The sequence below is a fragment of the Antechinus flavipes genome, chromosome 6 (assembly GCF_016432865.1).
Source record: "Antechinus flavipes isolate AdamAnt ecotype Samford, QLD, Australia chromosome 6, AdamAnt_v2, whole genome shotgun sequence".
NCBI classification, from domain to species: domain Eukaryota; kingdom Metazoa; phylum Chordata; class Mammalia; order Dasyuromorphia; family Dasyuridae; genus Antechinus; species Antechinus flavipes.
Window position 1 is genome coordinate 82,132,377 of NC_067403.1, and position 23,915 is coordinate 82,156,291.

Sequence of the window (23,915 nt, forward strand, 5' to 3'; positions counted from 1 at the left end):
ACGTGTTAAATGCCTGATGCCAGATTTGAACTCAGATTCTCCTGACTTCAAGGTTGGTATTCTATCCATTGCACTAACTAGCTACTCCAATGCTTTTTATTTTCAAAACATATGCATGGATAATTTTTCACCATTAAACCTTGCAAAACAATGTTTTCCAGTTTCCTCCCCTTTTCCCTTTCCCTCCCCTAGAAGGCAAGTAGTCCAATATATGTTAAAGAAATCATCTCACTGTTGAAAAGGGTCACATCCATCAGTTGATCATCATATAATCTTGTTGTTTCTGTATACAGTGTTCTCTTGGTTCTGATTATGTTATTTAGCATAATTTCATTAAGTCTTTCCAGGCCTCTCTGAAATCATCCTGCTGGCCATTTCTTATAGAACAATAATGTTAATGTAATAATAATTAATTAATTAATTAAAATAATAATAATTCATATGCCATAACTTATTCAGCCATTCTCCAACTGATGGGCATCTACTCAGTTGCCAGTTTCTTGCCATTACAAAAAGGGCTGCCACAAACATTTTTGCACATATGGGTCCTTTTCCCTTTTCCATGATCTAGATACAGACCTAGTAGAGACACTGCTGGATCAAAGGGTATATACAGTTTGATAACCTTCTGGGCATAATTCTGTGGATCATTTCACAACTCCACCAACAATGTATTAGTGTGCCAGTTTTCTCACATCACCTCCAACATTCATCATTATCTTTTCCTGTCATCTTAGCCAATCTGAGAGGTGTGTAGTGGTATCTCGGAGTTGTCTTAATTTGCATTAAAGCAAATATTTTTCAAATTTTACCGATGTCTCAATACTCAATACTTCACAAATCAAGAATGGGAAATATGTTTCACAATTTGTTCTCAGGGACAATTTATTCTCATAGTACATAGAGTGCTGAGCCTAGAGTCAGGAAGACTTATAGTACTGCATGCAAATCATGCCTCAGACACTAGCTATGTACTGACATATAGTACATATTTTTTCTTTTGGTTCTGTTTTTTGTGTTTGTTTTGTTCTGTGTCAATTTATACAAGTCTCATACTTCTCTGAATCCTTTGTATTTGTTATTTCTTGAGAATGCCTCTTTTAAAAAACTTCATCTTGCTTGTATAGAAATAGAAATAAGATCTGGATTGCTATAGAAAACTTCCAGTAGAGGAAACTTTTTCTACACAATACTAGTGAGCACGTTCTTTGCAACTTAAGGTCTTAGAGAGCCACCTAGAACACTGAGAGCTGGAATGATTGGACATTTTGTGTCAGAGATGAGATAGGTCTTCATCCCAGGTCTTCCTGACTTTATGGTCATCTCTCTAACCATTAACCATAAAACCACTAAAAATTTTCTACATAAAGATATTCCTCCCTCTCCACTAAAATCTTACTTCAATGTCTCATGGGTGCGACCTTGGCTTCTCCAAAGTTATGGCATCAGAAACAAACTCTGACAGATCCTATCAAAGTTGAAAAGTTTTTGAATCTGGGAACTGCTAGGAATTATAAATCTTGTTCCCTGACTAGTATAAGTAAATATAGGAAGGATCATAACCAGCTTGGCCACAAGGATTATTAATTAATTGTTCATAGCAATTAATGAAGCCTATTTACCATAATGTAGAGGAATCAGAATTCTGTCACTGAAGGGAATGCTCACTAAAAAAATCACAAATTCTTGAAGCAGTGGATAAAATAGAATGTGAATTGCTTTCATTCATGCTTGCATCCATTTGTTCATTTAAGAAGCACTTGTTAAGTGTCTACTATGTTTCAGGCAGTCTATTAAGTATTGATGATAATAAAAAAAGTGGCAAGAACTGGTTTTATTTTGGTTTTTGGTCTCTAAAACTTCATAATATGAGTTTAATGAATTCTGGTTGAACTGCATTGAATTGAAGCCTTTACTCTATCTTTGAAGGCATCGAGACAATTCATTCAATATCACTCAGAAGTCTCTTCCATATATTCTAATAGGTGATTTGGTTAACTGAATTATCCTAGTATTTGACAGCAGTCTACCTTAAATATTCTTAGTATGTCATCTTTGAACCTTTACTGACATGTTACCTGAATCCCTTTTGTACATCATTTAGTCCTAGAATGCTGTATAAACTTACCATTTATCTCTTGTGATTTATTCAGACAGTAAAAGGGCACCCCTTTCATACTGGGGAAAATATTTATGTGTGAGTTTTTCACTTTTATGTAGGTCAAAAAGAATTAAATAAGCAAAACCAAGTAAACAAAGGAATCAATAAGCAAACAATGATGGCTGTTGACTTAAGAGCACAGTTCTGTAGCTTTACAGCCTGAAGTCCTGATTCAGCACAACAAGCTGATCACTGTCAACACAAAAATGCTCTGGCTGCAGATTTTCAAAATCTGTGACCTTGTGAAAAGCACTTTGATCTAAGCTTCACCACTGTGTGATGAGTGCTTCTGAATTTGAGTAGGCACAGGGAAGTAATATTGAGGTTGAGAAAGAATTATTGAGTGATTTGTACTGTGCAGATAAATAGTTTATATGAAATAGGCTTCAAACCCTTTTGTTCCTTTTGGAAAACAGTTTTTAACTCAAGTATTGAAATAATCACATCGATTCTCTAGTTCTTTTGTGAAGAATACAACCTGACCATTTCATGTAGACAGGCAACATGGACAAGAATGGCAAAGAATGAGAAGGCGTAATGAGTCATTGTCTCCATCAGCAAATTTAATTGACCAAACTGAAGAGACCACAGATCTATTAAAGCACCTCCCCGCAAAACAACAAGACACGATCCAAATTTGTTCCATGAGGATGGCAGGCTTTATGACCTGATTCTCAGTTCATTAAACTTTATGTAAGGTTTTCTTTTCTGCCTGAATAATACAAAAAGATAAATTGTAAGTTTATAGTCCATTCTAAGACTAAAGGAGGATGGCTAGATTGGTTCCTTCCTCAAAATAGAAATTCTAGAAATGAATTTAGGAGTGCTAGAATGAGGCAGAGGGAGATAGTAGCTTAAGTATAGTGACAAAAAATCTGCAGAATAAAAAATAACTTGTCTGGTTAGTTGCCTTGGCCTTTCTTCAAAATGGAAGTTCCATGAGAAACTCAACAATGAAAGAAGGGAGAATTGAAAAAGACAGTTGAAGAATGATGGTAAAATCTGCAGTATTATTATTATTTATTATTATTATTATTATTACTCTTATGTTATACAGAAACTGAAACTGAGTGAATTTAAGTGACTAACCCAGAGTCATACAGCTTGTTAGTTCTTCAGAATTCTGAGGCAGAATTCAAACACAAGTTCAGTATTTGATTCACTACACCACTAAAGTCCCTCTACTGTCAAATGGTTCTACATCAGAAACTGATATTATTGATCAAAGGAAATTGCATTAAAGAAGAAGCAGTAATATTTGTTTTACTTATTATTATGCTGTAAAAAATGATGAGCAGAATGCTCTCTGAAAAACCTGGAAAAACTTAAGTGATCTGATACAAAGTAAAATGAGTAGAATCAGGAGAATATTGTACACAGTAACAATTGTAATTGTAATCAACAACAGAGTAATCAACTGTGATTGACTTAGCTATTTTCAGCAATACAATAATCTAAAACAATTACAAAGGACTCATGATGAAAAATATTATCTACCTTCAGAGAAAGAAGTGATGGAGTCTGAAAACATAACTTCTTAAAACTTTATTTTTCTTTGTATTTTTTTCTGTTTTCTTTTATAATATGGCTATTATGGAAATATTTGTATGATTACATATATATAACTTATATCAAATTTCTTATCTTCTTAATGTGGAAAAAGGAAAAGAAAGAAAGGGGAGGGAGGGAGAGAGAGAGAGAGAGAGAGAGAGAGAGAGAGAGAGAGAGAGAGAGAGAGGGAGGGAGGATGTGAAACTCAAAATTTGAAAGAACAAATGTTTTTAAAAGTTGTATTTTATACTTTTTTTTTCCCTGAGGCAATTGAGGTTGTGACTTGCCAAGGGTCACACAGCAAGGAAGTGTTAAGTGTCTTTTTAAGGTAAAACCTTTAACAGGTCTCCTTCTTGACTGAAGCAACATAGATTTCAAGGAGATTTCCTAGAGATTATATAGGACTGGGGATAAAGGAAGGTATTAAAATTGGTGGAAAAACTCCAATTTAAGCATTAAATTACAATACTCTACTATCTTTTGATCAGGCAGAATTAATACTCTAAATAAGTACTTGAGTACTTTTCCCTTTCTTCAGTTTCTATCTTCCAGTTGGACTGGTAAAATTGAAATCAGAAAGGATATTTTATGCAATCATTTATGTAACATATTTATTTGGTACTCTCATGTGCAAGGCACTCTGCTTGACACTGTGATAGGGAATCATGAAGTTATAGAAATGAATAAGACCCAACAATCCCTGCTATCAAGCAAGGATCTTATAAACTAAAACCTGCCATTTCCCTTCTTTTAAGCTAAAACATTTAAACATTTTTCTACTTGCCACTACTCTAGCACCAGAGTCTATTTTTAACTAGGAGAAGAGTAAGCCAGTCAAGCGATGAGCTTAGAAACAATCTTGGTACTGATGATCACACAACATACCCATTTTCAACTCAAGGACTTGAAAGAGCTTGATGTGACCTCATGTTTATCTTTAATCAGAATCTCCCTAGAAGAAGATGTTTGCTTAACGATCATTCCATGCAACAAACGAGCCAGCTCAATATTTGTGGATTGGGAGCATTCCCACAAAGAGTAGCTGAAGTCTTTCCAAGTCTAACTGTGTGGGTGGAGGCCCCAGAATTCTTTGCATCTTTACAAAAGAGTAAAGGATTAAGCAGGGTGTAAAAAACAAGTTGATTTTTTAAAGCTGAAACTAAATAGATTTTAGATTATCTATTATTTGAATTATTAGAATCACTACTCTCTTCCAATATTGTGGAAAACCAATAATGGATTATATTTGAATTTGTGCTTTTGGTTGGTTGGAAGAAAACTTTTTTTCCCTTTGCCCAAAACTAACATATATTAACATATGTTGATTAATATAACCAACTGGAATAGGAATTTTTTTTTAACATAAGCAAGTGGCAATAAGATAATAGGATTCTTTTTTTTCTTTTTTATTAAAGCTTTTTCTTTTCTTTTCTTTTCTTTTTTGAATTGATTCTTTTTTTTAGTGTCCATTTATTTATTAATTCATCAATTTAACAAGCATATATTAAGTTTCTTTTTTTAAATATTTTATTTTATTTTATTTAATAATAACTCTATATTGACAGAATCCATGCCAGGGTAATTTTTTTACAACATTAACCTTTGCACTCATTTCTGTTCCAATTTTTCCCCTCCCTCTCTCCACCCCCTCCCCTAGATGGCAAGCAGTCCTATATATGTTAGATATGTTGCAGTATATCCTAGATACAATATATGTTTGCAGAACCGAACAGTTCTCTGGTTGCACAGGGAAAATTGGATTCAGAAGGTAAAAAATAACCCGGGAAGAAAAACAAAAATGCAAATAGTTCATATTCATTTCTCAGTGTTCTTTCTTTGGGTGTAGCTGCTTCTGTCCATCATTTATCAATTGAAACTCAGTTAGGTCTCTTTGTCAAAGAAATCCACTTCCATCAAAATACATCCTCATACAATATCATTGTCGAAGTGTATAATGATCTCCTGGTTCTGCTCATTTCACTTAGCATCAGTTCATGTAAGTCTCTCCAAGCCTCTCTGTATTCATCCTGCTGGTCATTTCTTACAGAACAATAATATTCCATAACATTCATATACCACAATTTACCCAGCCATTCTCCAATTGATGGGCATCCATTCATTTTCCAGTTTCTAGCCACTACAAACAGGGCTGCCACAAACATTTTGGCACATACAGGTTCCTTTCCCTTCTTTAGTATTTCTTTGGGATATAAGCCCAGTAGAAACACTGCTGAATCAAAGGATATGCACAGTTTGATAACTTTTTGGGCATAATTCCAGATTGCTCGCCAGAATGGCTGGATTCGTTCACAACTCCACCAACAATGCATCAGTGTCCCAGTTTTCCCGCATCCCCTCCAACATTCATCATTATTTTTTCCTGTCATCTTAGCCAAACTGACAGGTGTGTAGTGGTATCTCAGAGTTGTCTTAATTTGCATTTCTCTGATCAATAATGATTTGGAACACTCTTTCATATGAGTGGTAATAGTTTCAATCTCATCCTCTGAAAATTGTCTGTTCATATCCTTTGACCATTTATCAATTGGAGAATGGCTTGATTTCTTATAAATTAGGGTCAGTTCTCTATATATTTTGGAAATGAGGCCTTTATCAGAACCTTTAACTATAAAGACGTTTTCCCAGTTTGTTGTAAAGCTTTTTATTTTCAAAACATAACCATGGAAAATTTTCTGTATTCATCCTTACAAAACCTTGTGTTCCAAATTTTTTCCCTCTCTTCCCCTCACTGCCTCCCTTAGATGGCAAGTAATCCAATACATGTTAAATATGTGCAATTCTTCTATACATATTTCCACAAATATCATGCTGCATAAGAAAAATCAGATCAAAAAGGGAAAAATGAGAAAGAAAATAAAAAGCAAGCAAACAACAACAAAAAGAGTGAAAATTCTGTGTTGTGGTCCACACTCAGTTCCTACACTCCTCTCTCTGTTTGTAGATGGCTCTCCATCACTAAGCAAGTGGAACTGGTTTGAATCATCTCGTTGTTGAAGAGAGCCACATCCATCAGAATTGATCATTGTATAATCTTGCTGTTGCCATGCACAATGATCTCCTGGTTCTGCTCATTTCACTTAGCATTGGGTCATGTAAGTCTCCAGACCTCTCTGAAATCATCCTGCTTATCATTCTTTTTTTGCTGAAGCAATTGGGGTTAAGAGATTTGCTCAGGGTCACACAGCTAGGATGTGTTAAGTGTCTGAGATCACATTTGAACTCCCTTTTGACTTCAGGTTAGTGCTCTATACATTGCACCACTTAGCAGTCCCATGATCATTTCTTATAGAACAATAATATTCCATAACATTCATACACTATAACTTATTCAGCCATTCCCTAATTGATGGTCATCCACTCAATTTCCAGTTCCTTGCACTACAAACAGGGCTAGCACAAACATTTTTGCACATATGGGTCCCTTTCCTTCTTTTATGATCTCTTTGGGATATAAAAGCCCAGTAGTAACACTGCAGGATCAAAGGGTATGCACAGTTTGATAGCCTTTTGAGTATAGTTTCAAAATGCTCTTCAGAATGGATGAATCAGGATAATAGGATTTAGGGCTAAAAGAGATCTTGAGAATCATTTCTTTTAAGCCTATCATTTTTATAGATAAGGAAACAAAGCCTCAGAGACATGGAAGGATTTGCCCAAAGTCACCCAGCAAGAATAGGCAAAATTCAAATCCAGGTTCTTTGACTGCAAATTGTGTGCTTTTGCTACTGAGCCACAGAACAGAAAATTCATCTAATACAATTTCCCCCCTAAATATTCCTGATCTTGTTGGATGACTCCATCTTTATTTTTTTCCCCTTTTTTAAATGTTAGAAGTGATTGATAATTGATGTCATCAGTTGGAGACAACGTGGTACCATTGCCTGAATGAATTTGGGTAAGTCACTTCCTAGCCTTGGATGTTAGTTTCCAAGGCAGTTAAAGACTAGACAGTTTCTGAGATCCCATTTGCTATATTCTTCTAGATTCTTCAGAGCAAATAGGTAATGACCTAGAATTCTCATACAGGAAGGAGGAGCATATAAATATATAAATGTATGAACTAAAAGCCACAAAAAGGAAAATCCAGGTCAGTTCCATTGAATTCAATGCCAGAAATATTTATTAAGCTCCTATTGTACACAAGACTACTGTGCTGGGGTGGGGAGAAAACACATTTTATATAGATATATAGAGATATCCCTGCTCTTACGGAGCTTACAGTCTCATAGTCAACAATAATAGAAAATATAGAATGAAATATTGAAATTCAGGCATATTATGAATGTTCACAATATTTTAAATATTAGTGTTCCAAAAATCTTAGTGCATTTTAAGTCATTAATAGTTTAAAAATACACGGAGACTTTTGGAATATCACACACTATGTTTCTTTGGCACTTATGGGTATTTCCTGGAATAAAAGCAGTTGTTTATGTTTAATTCTCTGCAACTTTGTGATTTGTGTTTATGGCTGCAGAGGTGTTACATTCCTGTCATTCCTCATTACTGGTATTTTGTTTCATTGAACTTATATTGCAGCTCATTGTCCACCCTCTTGAAGTCAGGAATTGTCTTCTGCTTTTTCTACAATTGCCCCTAATGTTTCACAAAATAACCATCCTGTCGTTTGAGTGCCATCCATATCCTTAAATGTGAAATACCTTTGGTTTTAGTTAAGGATCGAGTAATAGCATGGGGCATTAGTTCATGGATGTGAAATTTTTTAATTGAAATGGCACAGAGATAAATTATCACATGCACAAAGTTATTTGTGATAGTTTCAGTCCTGGAAATCAATACTGCAAAAATGAAGTATGTGTGGCAAAACAAGTCCACTCTTCCGTTGATAAAATTGTCTCTGTTCAGATAAAAGTCCTTTAAAGGTCATGTTTGTAACATCTTTTTTAATTGTCTCCAACCTATGGCAAAAAATGAAAAAAAAAAGTGCTATAATTCTTTACTTTAAAAGCAAGAGTATTAAATATTACGAATTACTGGCTTAAAAATATTACTTGTAAATTTTTTAAACCACTACAATACACAAATGACAAATAATTACCAAAATTTATCTTAAGAAGGTTACTTTTCAACAACAAATTGAACTTCAGTGTATAGCCAGAGTTTGCATATACACATACATATGTATATATAAATGCACACATACATATATACATATATTTAAAATATGCAAATATATGTATGTTTCTACATATATATTTATATTTAGATAAGTTGTAAGTGCATACTAGAAGCTAATACTTCATTTTTAAAATGTGGAAGCATAAAATATTCTAACATGAGGTTATTTGTCTGACAAAGCCAAACTGTAGGTGGTAAATTTCATCTCAGGCTGAATGCAAGTATAGGAAGTGGAAGTGAAAGATGAAAAGAATATGGAAAGGAGAATTCATGTGTCTTGTGAAATGAGCTGGACAATGCTTATGAAAAACACATACAATGTTCAATCATTTCTTTATAGTCTATTTTAACAAATGATCTGAGCCCACCTGTTTGGATCCACCCAAGTGATGTTGCTGGCCATCTATTGAAAGTCTGTTGAATGGAATAATCTTCATAGTAGTTTTCTTCATAGAGTACCACCTTGATCTCCAGGTAGCCCAGATAATACCATTGTCATAGCCATTGGGAGTTGATGATTTTGAGTAAGTGCCCCCTGAAACATAAATTATGCAAATATATCTCATTGTCTGAAACTCCTTGAAACAGAAGTATGGATATTTTCAGTAACCCAGTAAACTCCAACATCCAAAAAATTCTGAAACATTTGATGTTCTTACATTGATTGATGGAGTTTCCTATACCATTAAAGTTATAAGGCTTAAACCTAATAATGATAATTGCAGTAATAATATTAAATCATGTTTTAATAATAATTCTAAAATAATATAAATAATTAAAGTGATAATATTAATAAAGCTCTTTAAGGTTTTCAGAGCACTTTAAGATATTTTATCTTATTATCCTCACAATACTCTAAGGGGTAGATGTCATTATTCCAATTTTCAGATGACTAAAAGTTAATTTTTATTATTATATGCTTTCTTAGCACAAAAGATTGAAATGTTCTAGATTTATTTCAATTCAACAATTATTTATATACATATAGTAAACACCTAATAAAAGGTTTTCCTTTCATTTTCATCCATTTAATACTATATATATTATTTATCTGGAGTCTAGGGATATTCCAAATTGCTCTTAAAATATCTAATGATCCTTCCTCATTGAAATTAGCAATTTTGAAATCAACAAATTCAAGGCAAGTCAAAAAGGCTCAAATTTTTAACTCACCATATTACCTAGAGGGGATAATTTGCCCATCTCCAGTGGGTATACTTAATTGAGCCAGTAATAGTGTTTTTCAGAAAATGGTGCTGGAATGTTGCTAACAGCATTACTATAAAGTAAAAAGCAAACCTCATGAACTTCAAAAAATAACTTTTTAAAAATATCTAGTACAAAGGTGAGTCAAGAGTCAATAGCATGATACATGGAAATGACCTTAGTCACACAGCTTCCATGACAGAAGCAGAAGTCAATATCTCATGGAGCAAAATCCCTGGTTTAATGGTCAATAGTACAGTGAGTTTTGCAAGAGAAAGGACTCAAGGACATCAAGCTGCTTAAAAGCAACATGTAATAACATTCAGGAACAAATGTCCCTACTGACAAGACCTCAGGTAGATTATCAGCTAGATCAAAGCTTCTTAAACTCTAAGTCATGACTCCATTTGGAGTCACTGAATGTGGAGATCACAAAATTGTGATTTATTGTTAGTAAATGTTGGATTTGTATACCTATTTTATATGTCTAATTGCCCAAGGCTGTATAACAATTTCTTGGGTGAAAAGGGGTCATGAGTAGAAAAAATTTAAGAAGCCCTGAAGTTCTGAAGGATTGAAGTCTATATTCTGAAGGTTGAAAGGGTAGAACTAAGGACCTTGGAGAAGGATTTTACTGAGAGAGCATGAGAATTCAGGAGGCAAAAAATATACACAAAGTAGGTTGTCAATATTTGGTTTACTCTTGATCCAGGTATGCATTGCTCTCCCAATACCTCTTTATACACTGTTTCTGCTCTGTTGCCCACATTTCTGAATATATTTTCTGTTTTAGCTCTTTTGTGACCCCTTATCATCAAGAAAATGCATCCTTTAACCTATTCTGTCAGTAATTTGTTAATTACCATGCAGATGGTAATTAAGACAAATACATATCTATCTATATTTGCATATCCATATATCCACATATAAATATATATATGTATACATACACATACATCTTTTGTTTGCTTATTGGCAAATTATACTACTCAGGTGACATGTAAATTTAATAAGAGAGGGGATAACTTCTGGAAACAGTGCAATAACTACAAAGAATAACTTTAATGGTGAAAATTGTAGAGCTCATGACAAATCAGTGGATTGATTTTTGCAGACTGATATATTAATACTGGGAGAAGGTCAAACCTGTGGTAGACAGGCTTTATCCAATGAAAAGAAGAGGGGAAAATAGTAAAAGCATTTATATATCTCACTATTTTTCACTCTTTGTATATAATTAGGATCATAGGGTCATAGGTCCAGAGTTTTAAGAGACTTAGAAATTTATAGTCTGTTACATGAAAAAGCTATTAAAAAAGAAGAAATTTATAATCTGTCAGCCTTATTTTATATACGGGGAATCTGAAATCAAAGATGTAAAATGGCTTGCTCAGTGTTTTTGTAGCATCTTACTAAGGTCATAGAAGAGGCAGATTTTAATCTAGGTCTTCTGACAGCAACTCATGGTAGCACACTGGTATTTTTATCTTTCATGAAAACTATATAATGATCCAGGAAACAAGAGATGACAATACCTTGGTAGTAAACACCGTTGAGGTGACCTGCGTGACATTTGTTCATCCACCAGCCAGAGCCATCCTGTTCAGCACAGTTGCCTTCATATTTATCATTGTCGTTGTCCCAGGTACTGAATTGCATGCCGAGATGGGAGGTGAAAAATTTGTCACTTGGATCATCACCAAAGTCAAAACCATCAAAGGCATCTCCTGCATCTCCTCCAATGAAGTAGCCATAGGTCAGACGGTACTTGTCATTTTCAGCCCCCACCTTGAACATGGCGTAGTCAGCCGTGCTGTGGAAAAGGGAATAGATTCTTCAGTGACCTCCGTTCCATCACTTCTTACAGAAGCTTCATTGTACAAAGGATCATTTTTGGGAGATATCAGCATTATTATTAGAGGCTGTCATGGTGTTTACACATAAAGTACACATTTATACTTCAGTTTCTGGCAATGGAAAATAGATAGCTATATGGAGCAGCTTACATGTGGGCAACATGCATGCTGGGTCTACAGCTACTCATGGCAAGTAGGAGACACCCTTGTCCTCAAAAAAAAACACTACTCGTGTAGATGTATAATTTATAATATATAATGTATAATTGAGACAACTCAATTAAACAATAATTTATTAAGAACCTATTATGCACAGGGCTACATGCTACTCTCATGCCAAAAAGTCCAGATATTTTGAAGAGCTGAAAAACTGGCTGAATTTCTGTAGACAGAACCATGGTTATTCTCCTAGTCATTATCCTTGGTTTGAACATTTCATTACTTGGCTTTTACCTTACTGATTTGCCAAGTTCCCCTATGGCAAACAACTGACAAAGATCAATTCCAGGGAGTCTTTTGTCTTAAGACACTTCTCTTAAATTTTACCTGGTTTTGCCAGCCCAGTCTTCCAATTCTATTCTTAATGCATATGGAATTGTAGTCTGGGTGGTTAGAAGGTGAATCTTTTCATTTCCCAGCCAAAACTCTGTGTTGCCAGTTGGAGACAGATGTCCAAATCCCTCCTTATACTGAATCCAGTTTTTCTTGAAGTCCAGGCTCCCGTCCACTCTCTAATAGAATATTTGTAAAAGCAAAAGCAGATGATTAGTGACCAACAAATTAATACTGTCATAGCTTTATTTTAAAATATTGGTAAATGAATAGATGACTTTGAGGCTCTGAATAAGGACTCAGATTGTGGATTCTTGTTTTTAATCAAAAGGGCTCATTCTGTGCTCTAAAATAGCTAACAATCAAAGGTTCCAACTCTCATTTCTTTGAAATAATAATTGAAACAGGAAGTACAGTGCAGGATTTGTAGGTGGAAGGAACCTTAATGAATGTCAAGTCTAGAGCCATAGTTAATCATTTCAGGATCCAGGACAAGCATAAAGAATAACAATAGGGAGAGAGAATAGAGGAAGAGAATAAGAGCATACCCTCTGAAGCACAGTCCATCCGTTGCCTGATGAATCTATCTCACAGTAGACTAAGAACTGCTTCTTAGCTTTTAATGGCTTGACAAAGTAAAGGCCACTTACTGAGGCCCCCTTGTTTGCAATGTCTTGACAATCTGTTGGAAAATCACATTGTGTCAGTCACTGAAGTTCTTCTTGTTTCATTCTGGGGTAACATTCTGGGAAGTACATGGTTAAGCTGAAGCTCATTGGAGGAGAACAATCAGGATGAGAAAGGAGTTTGACATTAGGCTATTTGAGGATTTGCTAAAAATAAACAAAAAACCTGGGAATGTTTAACAGAGAAAGAGAAGACTTGGTGGGGTTACGGCAGGATAGCTGGCTTCAAGTATCTGTAAGGCCTTCATTTGGATAATAGATTAAACTTGTTCTTATTGGATCCAAAGATCAGAATGAGGAGCAATAGTGAAATTTGCAGAGAACCAAATGTAAGGAAAGCATCCTGATAATTAGGACTTTCCAAACATGAAATAAATTGTCTCAAAATCTAGTGGGTTCCCTCTCACTAGAGATTTGTAAGCAGAGGCTGAATGACCAAATATCTAAATGGCTAGAGATGAAATTCTTGTTCTAGTTCAAGTTAAACTAGATAGTCTCAAGAATCCTTTCAATCTTGGAATCCCACGACCATAATTCAGAAAGCCTTCAGCTTCTTGACCAGATTCACTTTTCTTCCAAATTGCACAATGTTTTCATTCCCTGAAGGATGTATGCACTATAATCCCTCTTGAACCATCTGAACAGTAAATCCATCTGTCAACTAGCACTTATTGAGCATTTACTTTGTATCAGGTACTGTGCTAAGCACAGGGAATGTAAGGAAGGAGTCCACAGTTTAGAGTATGCAAAAATAACTATGTATATACAAGATACATACAGGATAAAGTGGACTAGGCTAGAGAAGGCACTAAGATCAAGAAGAATTGGGAAAGGCTTCTCGCAGAAACTTGCAGGGACTTAGATGAGATTTAAAAGAAAACCAGGGAAGCTAATAGACAAAGGTCAGGAGAGACAGCATTTCAGGCATGAGGGACAGCCAGTGACACCCTAAGAATTGGGAGATAGCTCACCTTGTGTGTCACGGGATAGCTGAGCACAAGGTGAGTAGCAGTGAAACAATTGCACTCTGCCTCTACCTCCCGAAAATAGAATTAATATCTCACTCACCCTTTCCAGTAGTTTCTTGTATTTGAACTGAATCTCTACAAGGCTCCTGACATTTGGCTTCAAGTTCATCTGTCTTTTGTTTCAATTGAAGAATCTTTTGGTTGTTTGAAAGCAAGATATTTTGCAAATACCTATAAGCACAAACAAAACCGAAACAAAAGAAAACAAAAAGAAAATAATTGAGGATTTGTTTGAACCTAATAATTGTCTCTTTAATAAATGTTGCCTTATTTTCCCAAGAATTATCCAAGATATAATTGTTCATTTTTTCTTTTTTGATAAAAGCTGTAAAATGACATAGATGGGGTCGAGGACATGCACTCTAATCTTCATGGGGGAAAATTAAAAAAAAATTTAATAACAGATATTGTTAAAACGAGTATATTTTCAGTCTGAATGTCTGCATCTAGATGGCAGCCATGTGGTATGAAGAAAGAACTCTCTCTGCTCTGTAAACAAAGACCTTTGGGACTCATTTTGATCTTATTCCTCATGAGCAGGAATGGAACAAAAAGGGCAGCTGGTGGGCATCGCATAGGCAACACATTAAAATGCCACAAAACTATAATAGAAAGAGTGCTGGATTTGAGAGATTTCAGCGAGCTGTATTCATATCCTGGTTCTTTCACTTAATCTGTGTAATCAGCAAAATGAAGACATTAGATTGGAAGAACACTGAGATCCCTGCCAACCGCAGATCAAAGATGATTTTTTTTGGACTTAAGCTATTTTTGCCAAGCAATTTGATATTAGTTCACATTTCTATCACACTTTAAGGCTTATAAAACCTTTTTTCATGATCACTATATGAAAAAGGTGGTATGAATATTTTCTATATTTTACAGAAGAGAAAACTGAGTCTTAAGAAGGGTACCTGACACCCCATATCACATAACTCTGAAATATACCACCCTGGACTTAAACCTAAGTTTTTGGACTTCAAATTCAGCATCTATGTCATCTCCCAAGAAAGTAGGTCAGAAAATCAAGAACATTCAAGTACCTCCTAACAATTCCTTTTCATTTTCATATCTATTGGAGTTCAATTGAGGGGACTTAGTTTTAATCATATGGACATCAAACATAGCTGGAACCTTATTCTTATAGGATGATGTCCTATTGACCTTTCTTATATAATGGAGTTGAGGAAGTCCAATATTTTGTTTTGGATTGTCTTCCTGACATTCGCTACTGTCACTAAGGACTGAAGCTTCCTATATATGTGTCATAACTCCCATTAGAATATTAATTTATTGATGACAAGGAATGTCTTGTTTTTCTCTTCATATCCTTTACACTTAGCATAATGCTTGACACATAAGAATCAGTCAAGAAATCCTTTTGCCCATTCTTCAATTCATCATTTAATTCAATTCAGTCCTAAAGTGCTATGCTATTTTAAAAACAATGTAGAAAAGAAATGAAAGTAAATTTTTTATGATCCAACACTTGATCCCTTCAAGGGTTCAAAAAAATAAAAGTACTCTAATGCCACATGAAAAGAAATCATTTCAATAGTTCATGAACATGAACATGAGACGTAACACCAAAGAGGAAAAAATATAGTTAGACAGTGGCAATCAAAGGGAAGTGAGGATCAGAGATGAAATGACTCATCTAAAGTGAATAAAATCACAGAGTAAGAATTTGAATTTGGGTTTTTTTTACTCTAAATTCCTTACTCTTTCATCTGATAGGAGAAAGGGAAAAAAAAATTAAGGCACATAGACTGCTATGAAAAAGGAAAAGAAAGACAGAACAAATTTCTATGGCATAGAAATTCTTCCCTATGGCATTTTGAAATAGTCAAGCATTTTCAGCAATTTTAGCTTTTGGAGACAGAAAAAACTAGATGTAGAAAATATCCCTCCCAGAAGTACTGAATTTAGAGTAGCCTTTAAAAAACAAGCCTATAAGCCAAATTCCTTACTTAATGCTGTTTTCATGTGTGAGAACCAATGCTTCATATTTCATAATCTCGTCAATCATCTTCCTTGACTTCTTCATCGCATCATTGATCACATCTACAGAAAGGGATCACACAAAGAAAATATATCACTAAGGAAAAGAAAAAGGAGGTGGGAAGAATGGCTCTTCTGTTTTTTCAGTTTTGTGTTTGTTCTTACTTTGAGGTCTTGGATCAGAACCCTGGCCAATTTGGATTTTCTGGATTAGCAGTTGGGCTTCTGCCGTGCTATTATCAATATTCCTTAAGGTATCTTCCATGTAGCGAAGGTCCTTGTCTATGGTGCTTTGGTATTTAGTTAAGAAATCTGCAATCCCGCAAGTAGTTGGACAATAGCTACCCTGCAAGATAATTCCGACAGAGCACATTTCCAAATACTTCTCTATTGAAGAGTTCTGACTCAAATCCCCCAGGATTCAAATGACAATGACAAGCAAACCCCAGTTACCCCAAACCACTAATTTCCTCTGCCATATGTCCTGGGTTTCTTATTCTCTAAGGCCCCTCCCTGTCAAACACAAAACAAGAGACCCACAACTACTTACAAATCTCTCGTCTAAAATGCAACAGTTGTCTCTGGTGGCGATATACTGTGGAAGGGAAACAACAGAAATTTCACTAGCTGATCACAATGTTTTTTTCTTGATTCAATTCCAAAAGTTGTATTAAAAATATATATCAAAATAGTAATGGTGTAGTCACACTTACTGCTTGACATGTTGAAACGATTAAGAGTAACGTGGAACAATACAGAGCTAACCTCCGGGGATGCCAGGACAACTGCATTGTGTCTGGAGTGCTCTGTCCTTCTGTCCCCTGTCTGCAGAGCAAGCAACTGTGAATGTCTCACTCTCTTCCTTCTCTTTTATATGAACTCCAAGGATGATGTTGATCACAGTCCGCCAAGAGCCAATCAAGTGACTGACTTACGGGAAGGGTGGAGAAATCTCTCTCTCTCTCTCTCTTTCTCTCTCTCTCTTTCTGCTCCTCTTTCTCCTCCTCCTTCGCTTCCTCCTCCTCTTCCCTCCCCCTCTCCTTTTCCTGGTCTCCCGCCTACCCTCCCACAGATTCCCAGATTTTGCATATGTTTCTGCTCCTCCCCCTCAACACCCCCAACTCTTGGTCAAAGCCAACCTTTTCTCTCTGAAGCAACAGTATCCTAAAAGCCTGGTCAAGTATTAGCTGTTGCCCTATGGACAAGATAAGGGACGGAGTCTGCGTGAAGCAATCAGTTCCCCGACATGATTGAGATAACAGGCAGTGATATGTGACCTAGAATGGAATGAACCCAGACTGAATTTAGGAAGGTGCCCAGTGTCAATGTATTCTCACCTACTTTTGAAATGTTCTCTCCCAAGCCTTTGGATGGGATCAATCGACATTTGTGCCAGAGTGCAGGTTATGGGACAGGGGTATGGTATGAGGAGACTCTCTGTCTCCCCCCCAATGCACACACACATATAATTTATATGTCATGTTGTCAATACTGCCAGAAATTGATGATATTCAAGGTCTTTTTAGTTTTTCTCAGTAGCAGAAGTGATAGATGATTTTATAGTGTAATCCCTGATCTTTTTTACCAAAAGGCATATAATCATATTGCTATAAGATTTCAATGCCATTCAACTGAATCAATACCTTTGGATTGAATTAATCAACTAATAAATACATATTAAGTGTGCCACCTATTGTATTAAGTGCAAAGGATGCAAGTATAAAGAATGAAACAATCCCAATTTTCAATGAGCTTCCAGGGAGAGAATGAGGAGGGAAGATGAAGGTATCAGGCATGAGGATGTGGTTTTAAAGTCCAGAAAGTTAGGAATAGATCTAGAGGGGGATGAAAACTTAACAGCTTGAGTTCCTCCTTCACAAAACAGAAGTTCCCAGAAGAGTTCACCAATTGGGCAAAGGAGGCACATCCAGTGGAGGGATAGCTCAGTGTAAGTATGGATAGTTAGATGTTCCAGAATGAGGAGTCTTTAGGTACTTAAAAAATTTCTAGGATTCTACAGCAACTAAAACATGATTTTGAAGTCTAGAAAGTCAGGACACACCAGGAAGACCAATTAAGAGACATTTAGAGTACTCTAAATGACAGGTGATTAAAGAGTGAAGTGTTATCTTTAAGTTCAGTTAAGGAAAGTTCTTTCTTTCTTGGTTTTGACTGGTTTCTCCAGGACACCAGGTCTCAGTAACAAAACAACCATTCTCTTATCTAAGTCATGTCTGGGAAAAACCTAGTCACCAAGACTGAAAAAAACATGGATTTGAAGAAAGAAGAAATAGAATCCTAAGGATACAGATATTGCAGTACTTTCCCTTCATGAGGGGAAAGCAGACTCACCCTCAGTTATTGGAATGATGGAGATTAATGTTATCATAGTGAGAAACAGTGGATAAGGAATCAACTTCAGAATTAGGAAGACATAGATTCAAATTTTAACATATATCAAGTTTTTGATATATCATTATTGTATATCCAACTAGTACATTTTACAGATGAGGAAAATGAGGCTTAAATGACTTGTCCAAGATCACACAGCAAATCCAGCACTGTACACTACATATTACAAGATACAATTATGTATCTTATATATACATAGTTGTTTGTATGTTTGTTATTCCTCTCTCCCTTTAGAATGTGTGGTCCCAGAAATCAGGTACCCTGTTTTTGTCTTCCTTTGTTTTCCTTTTTCCTTTGTTAACACAGTGCCCAATGATAGTAAGTACTTAATAGTTGTTTTTTGACTGGCCATGCTACCAGATAGAATTCATTCATTGAACTTATCTCATGAGAATAGCTTCTGATTTAGACCAAGGAAAGCACTGTATATCTTTCTGAACACTAGTGTAGCTATGTTGAGAGAAGCTTATCGTCAGAAATTTGGCCACAAATTTTGGAAGCTATAGTAACTTAGATCCCATTCCTAAGGAATATACAGATACAGTATCCATTAATGGAATATATCTATACCAATGGAATCACAGAACTCTGAAGTATTGAAGTATGTTACAACATGTAACATAATTATAAATATTCTTAGTTCTCTTGTTCCATATTTTGTTTTTGTAGAACCAGGAATTCATAATTGTTGACAAATGTATTAGTCAAAGAAATGCAATAAAAGATGTATTGATTTTGTAACTCATATTGCTATAAATTTACCACAATGTTTATTGATATTTTTTCATAAATCATTGCAGAAGTATCTTGTAGTAGACTTGAGAGTCAGAAGACCTGGAGTTCTAATCCTGATCTGACTTTTCTTAGATGCTTTGTGGTTTGTATAAGTAATTTCATGACTTGAATCTTAATTTCTTCCTCTGTAAAAAGATAAAGTTGGGGTTAATGAGCCTATATGATTTACATATGTTTTATGATTATAGACATGGCATGTCAAAGGGAACCTATTTGCCAATAAGATCCTTGAGACCTGGAGGAATCTTATTTAGTAGGTGTTTGAGAAATGTTTATTAAGTGAATCAAATGGCCTTTAAATTTCAGACTACTTCTTTTCCAGTGGTCCGAATGCAAAATGAGTGACCAAGGCACCTAGGTGGAACAGTAAATAGAGTATAGATTTGGATTCAGGAAGATCTGAATTCAAATTCTAACTCAGGTCTTTATTAGCTATGTTAAACCAGAATGGTTAGTTTTCTCATCTATTAAGTTTTTGCACTTAGCGCCTACTACAGGGTTGTTGGGAAACACAATTAAATACTATTCAATTTTTATGTTATTAATATGCATATATTAAATACAACATTGAATTAAAATAATATTCGTAAACCATAGGTCCTCTAGGATCTCAAATTGGAAGGGAAATTGGAGATATCTGGTCCAACTCTTTCATACTTCAATTAATTCGCCCTTTGGCAATTGGTTTTTAAGAGGAAAGATGAAAGCAATTAATACAGGTGAAGTGATTTATCCAATCATAAATCATGTCTAAGTCCAAAGCAGAGATGTATCAGAATATAGGATGTCACTTTTGCCACTTTTCTTGAACGAATGCAGTTACAGGGAGTGCAGTGGAGAAGTAAACAAAGATCCAACTTTAGCCTCTACACCAGGAACACTGGGAAGCATAGTGACCTCTTCTTATAATTTCCCAGAAGATTGGGTTACCCACTGGTTTACTGACAACTGTGTATCCTAATTTCAGTCTAGTAATATTTAGGTTAATTAATGTTTAACAAACTATGCTCTTTCATGCTTTGATTGACAATCCTGATGAGAAATAACAAATGATTAATGAAATTCTGGAAGCAAGATGATTTCTTAAATCAGGGTTACTTTATGTACAAGGTTATTCTTGAAAAAACAGAATAAATCAGTATTGATTTAATACAAAGAAAATGAATTTAGGCCAAAAGGCTATTTACCTGGCATCTTATTATTTGTGTTTTGGCTTGAAAACAACACTTTCCACTGCCAAACTATATTGTAATTGCAAAGAATGATCATTTGTTGTCACCCCACTTGAACTAAACAAACTATCAATATTATCTAGTCGAATGGAAAAGCTCAAGGAGGATCAGGGGCGGCCTTATCTGTCTTCCTGGCCAAGGAAGCAGGGTGATTGTCATCCTGGGCTGAAAAAGGAAGATCGAGGTTTTTAATTGAACTCATAGGAGAGGGGTTAGTTAATATATAAAGGATAATGTCTAAGTTGGTGAAAAGAGAAAACGGGTTTAAATTGTTGCCTGATTCCAAAGTTCTTAAATTCTTGTTTGGATTCCTAAGGGAAGTGACAGATCCTTAAAAGTTAAAGGCCTGCTCACTTCTATAAGTCTCTTCTAGACTTGTGTTTCAATGACTTGAAATAAATATACCTTCTTTACCCAGTTTCCAGATAGAAGGTATCTATGTGACAAAACCTTATCAACGATATCAACACTGAATTTGTATTGAATTGAAATTCAATTATATCTCACCAGTTTGAGATGAAGTACATTGACAAGGTGATCCAAGGAAGATGCTCTGATGGTATCGTTATTTCAACAAGAAATAAAAGGGCATAAGTTCTTACAGATCAAGTACATATTATTCTCCAAGACTAGATTTTTGTAAAAGAATAAAAATATGATGAGTTATTTCATCTTAATTGTAGTTTGATCACATAAGCAGTCATTAGCTTGAATGGTCTATAAATAATAACTGAAGGAAAGTGGAAATGAACATCTTGAATGCAATATTTATTTCTATTTCATTATTTTGATCAAGGAAAAGGAGCCTAAAAAGAAAAAAAGCAACAACAACAACAAACAAATGAAAATAAAAACAAAGGAAGCCAATGTGCCAGTCTCCTTGGAACTTGCCAATGAAAATACCAGAAAATTGATGTAGGGAGGAGAAATGAAGTTATTGGCTCCTGGTCAACCAGGTTAGGATTCATGATCTTCCAGGTGATCTGGGCCCTACCTTGGCCAGGAAGTCATACAAATGAGACCCAGAGAAACAAGCAATAGAAAAAAAATCATCTAGTAATTGGAGAAAGAATTGCAACATGAATCTGCAGGTTATATAGAATTGTAAGCAAGGATAAATAGTCTAACGGGCCCAGAGTAAAAGAGTTTGGTGCTAAAAATCCAGATGTATGATAAATTAAGCCAAGCTGGATTTTATGTCTAAGTTGAATCCACACAATTTCCATGTGACTATATAGAATATGCACCCCAGACAGCTTGACCCATTTTTCTCCTTTCACCATCTTAGACACTATCCTTTATATATTAACTAATCCTTTCCCTGTGAGGATTCAATTTAAAAACTCTATCTTCCCTTTTCAGCCCAGTGTGACAATGATACACCCTGTTTCCTCGGCAAGGAAGAGAGATAAGGCTGTCCCTGATCCTCCTTGAGTGTGTGATTGCTAAATGCTATATTATGAAAAATAGATATTAAAGAACCAAAGGATTGGGCCACAGTCCCAAAAAGATAGTTTTTTAAAAGAGTACTTCCTTTCAAGGTCATGGCAAAATGAGATTCTGGGGAAGTTTCTGATTAGAGTCAGACTTAATAATTGGACCACATGAGCACTTGACTTCTCCAATTGGGAATGATATTAAAAACATGAAGAGACAAAAGACCAATTAAACAATACATTTTATCTAGCTTTATGGATGCTCTTGCTTTTTTTCCAGTTCATTCTATAATCTGACATGTGCTATAATTTTTAATAAAAGGAATAAGAATTTGATTTCCATTTTGAATTTGTGGCTATTTTGCTTAGCTTGAGTTATTACTTCTGTGGAAATTAGAATACCTTCTTTCAGTGTAAATGAACAAAGAATATCTAAACTTTTATTAACTTAACTATCAATATTTTTAAAAATTTTACTTTTTTGAGGAAGGTTTTTATTTTTAACCTTGCTTTCAAAATACTTATTGCAATGTATGCTTTACCTTGAGTGCCAGAACAGTGAACTCTATTGGATAAACAAAAATAGGATTTGCAGAAGTAGATAAGTAATGAGTCCAAATATTTATTGAATGTTTTGCAAGTGAGAAAGATCAGAGTCTAACCTAAACATTTGGCTGATACTAGTCTTGTGCTGGATTACTGAAGAACAAGCTGTCAGCAGGATCAACAAGAACAAACATTTTTGGGAAAGATTAAGGAGGCTTGAAAGGTTGAACAATATGTTATACTTTTTAAAACAAAGGAGGAATCAGTTTAACCAAATTGTTCTATTCTCAGAAATATAAATATAAATACATATATATGTATGAGCCTATTACTCATTTTATTTTTGCAACATGCATAGCTAGACTAATCTATTTTGTATTACTGTGGATTTGCTGAGGAGCCTTTGTGCTATTTCAGGAATCAATATGTTGAACACAATGACATCTATTAATAGAAGGATTTAAAGCACTTCATGATGAATAATATGTGGAAATTTATATAGCATTTTTCAAGCACATTAAATATCTTACTCCATTTGCTCCTCACAACAACACTTCAAGGTATATTATTCTTATTATTCCCATTTTGCAGATGAGGAAAACTGAATCATAGAAAGGTAAGTCATTTGTCAAGGTAATATAGGGTAAGAATGGCACAATACACGTTTATTTACAAAACATTTTGCAATATCATGATGGAAGAGTTAATACAATAAAATATTTTAGTGGGCATTATGTGCAAGATGTATAGATTATGAATAATATTACCTCATAATGTCTCACCACAACATGGTCAAAAAATTTATTGAGGAGAAAAAAGTTTGAAGATATCAGGCTAAACCAAAAGTTCCCTAGGAATAATTGTATATGAAGCCAGAAAAACAAACAGCTGTGAAATGAAAGAAATCTGCTGGTTTTTCTATGGTGATCAGTTCTCACAAGCAATAGTTATAGAGCCATCCACATGCAGACTTTGCATTCTTTCTATTATTTGGGAAAGAAATAATATCATTAAAGAAAACAGAGAAAGAAAAAACATTTTAAGTCTAATTATAATAAATCTATGCAGAATATGACACAAATTTTATAATAGTTTTTATTTTTCAAAATACATGCAAAGATAGTTTTCATCATTTACTCTTGCAAAATCTTGTGTTCTAAATTTTTCTTCCTTCCTTCCTCCTCCCACTCCCCTAGACAGGAAGTAATCCAATATAGGTTAAACATGTACAATTCTTCTAAACATAGTTCCATATTTATCATGCTACACAAGAAAAATCAGATCAAAAGCAGG

General features: G+C 34.8%; 1 protein-coding gene across 2 annotated transcripts; it reads right to left on the reverse strand.

The window, feature by feature from the left end:
• Window positions 1–7,830: 7,830 nt before the first annotated feature.
• FGG (fibrinogen gamma chain) lies at window positions 7,831–17,175 on the reverse strand. Of its 2 annotated transcripts, XM_051965061.1 has the most exons (10): window positions 16,915–17,172; window positions 16,752–16,796; window positions 16,367–16,547; window positions 16,171–16,264; window positions 14,241–14,371; window positions 13,035–13,168; window positions 12,481–12,665; window positions 11,614–11,891; window positions 9,241–9,407; window positions 7,831–8,652 (listed from the first exon to the last, which is right to left on the reverse strand). In XM_051965061.1, exons 1-10 carry the CDS (start codon window positions 16,990–16,992, stop codon window positions 8,638–8,640), a joined length of 1,308 nt encoding a protein of 435 aa, XP_051821021.1. In that variant the 5' UTR covers window positions 16,993–17,172; the 3' UTR covers window positions 7,831–8,637. The 2 variants fall into 2 exon arrangements, with proteins under 2 accessions (XP_051821021.1, XP_051821020.1); XM_051965060.1 differs by lacking the exon at window positions 7,831–8,652 and having other exon boundaries at window positions 9,199–9,407; window positions 16,915–17,175.
• Window positions 17,176–23,915: the final 6,740 nt, after the last annotated feature.

Coding starts and splice junctions, on each gene's coding strand:
- FGG (XM_051965060.1), bottom strand. CDS start 16,992: ATGCAGTTGTCCTGGCATCCCCGGAGGTTAGCTCTGTATTGTTCCACG. Junction 16,797..16,914: donor TCGTTTCAACATGTCAAGCA/GTAAGTGTGACT, acceptor TCCCTTCCACAG/TATATCGCCACCAGAGACAA. Junction 9,408..11,613: donor CAACGGTGTTTACTACCAAG/GTATTGTCATCT, acceptor TTTATGTTTCAG/GGGGCACTTACTCAAAATCA.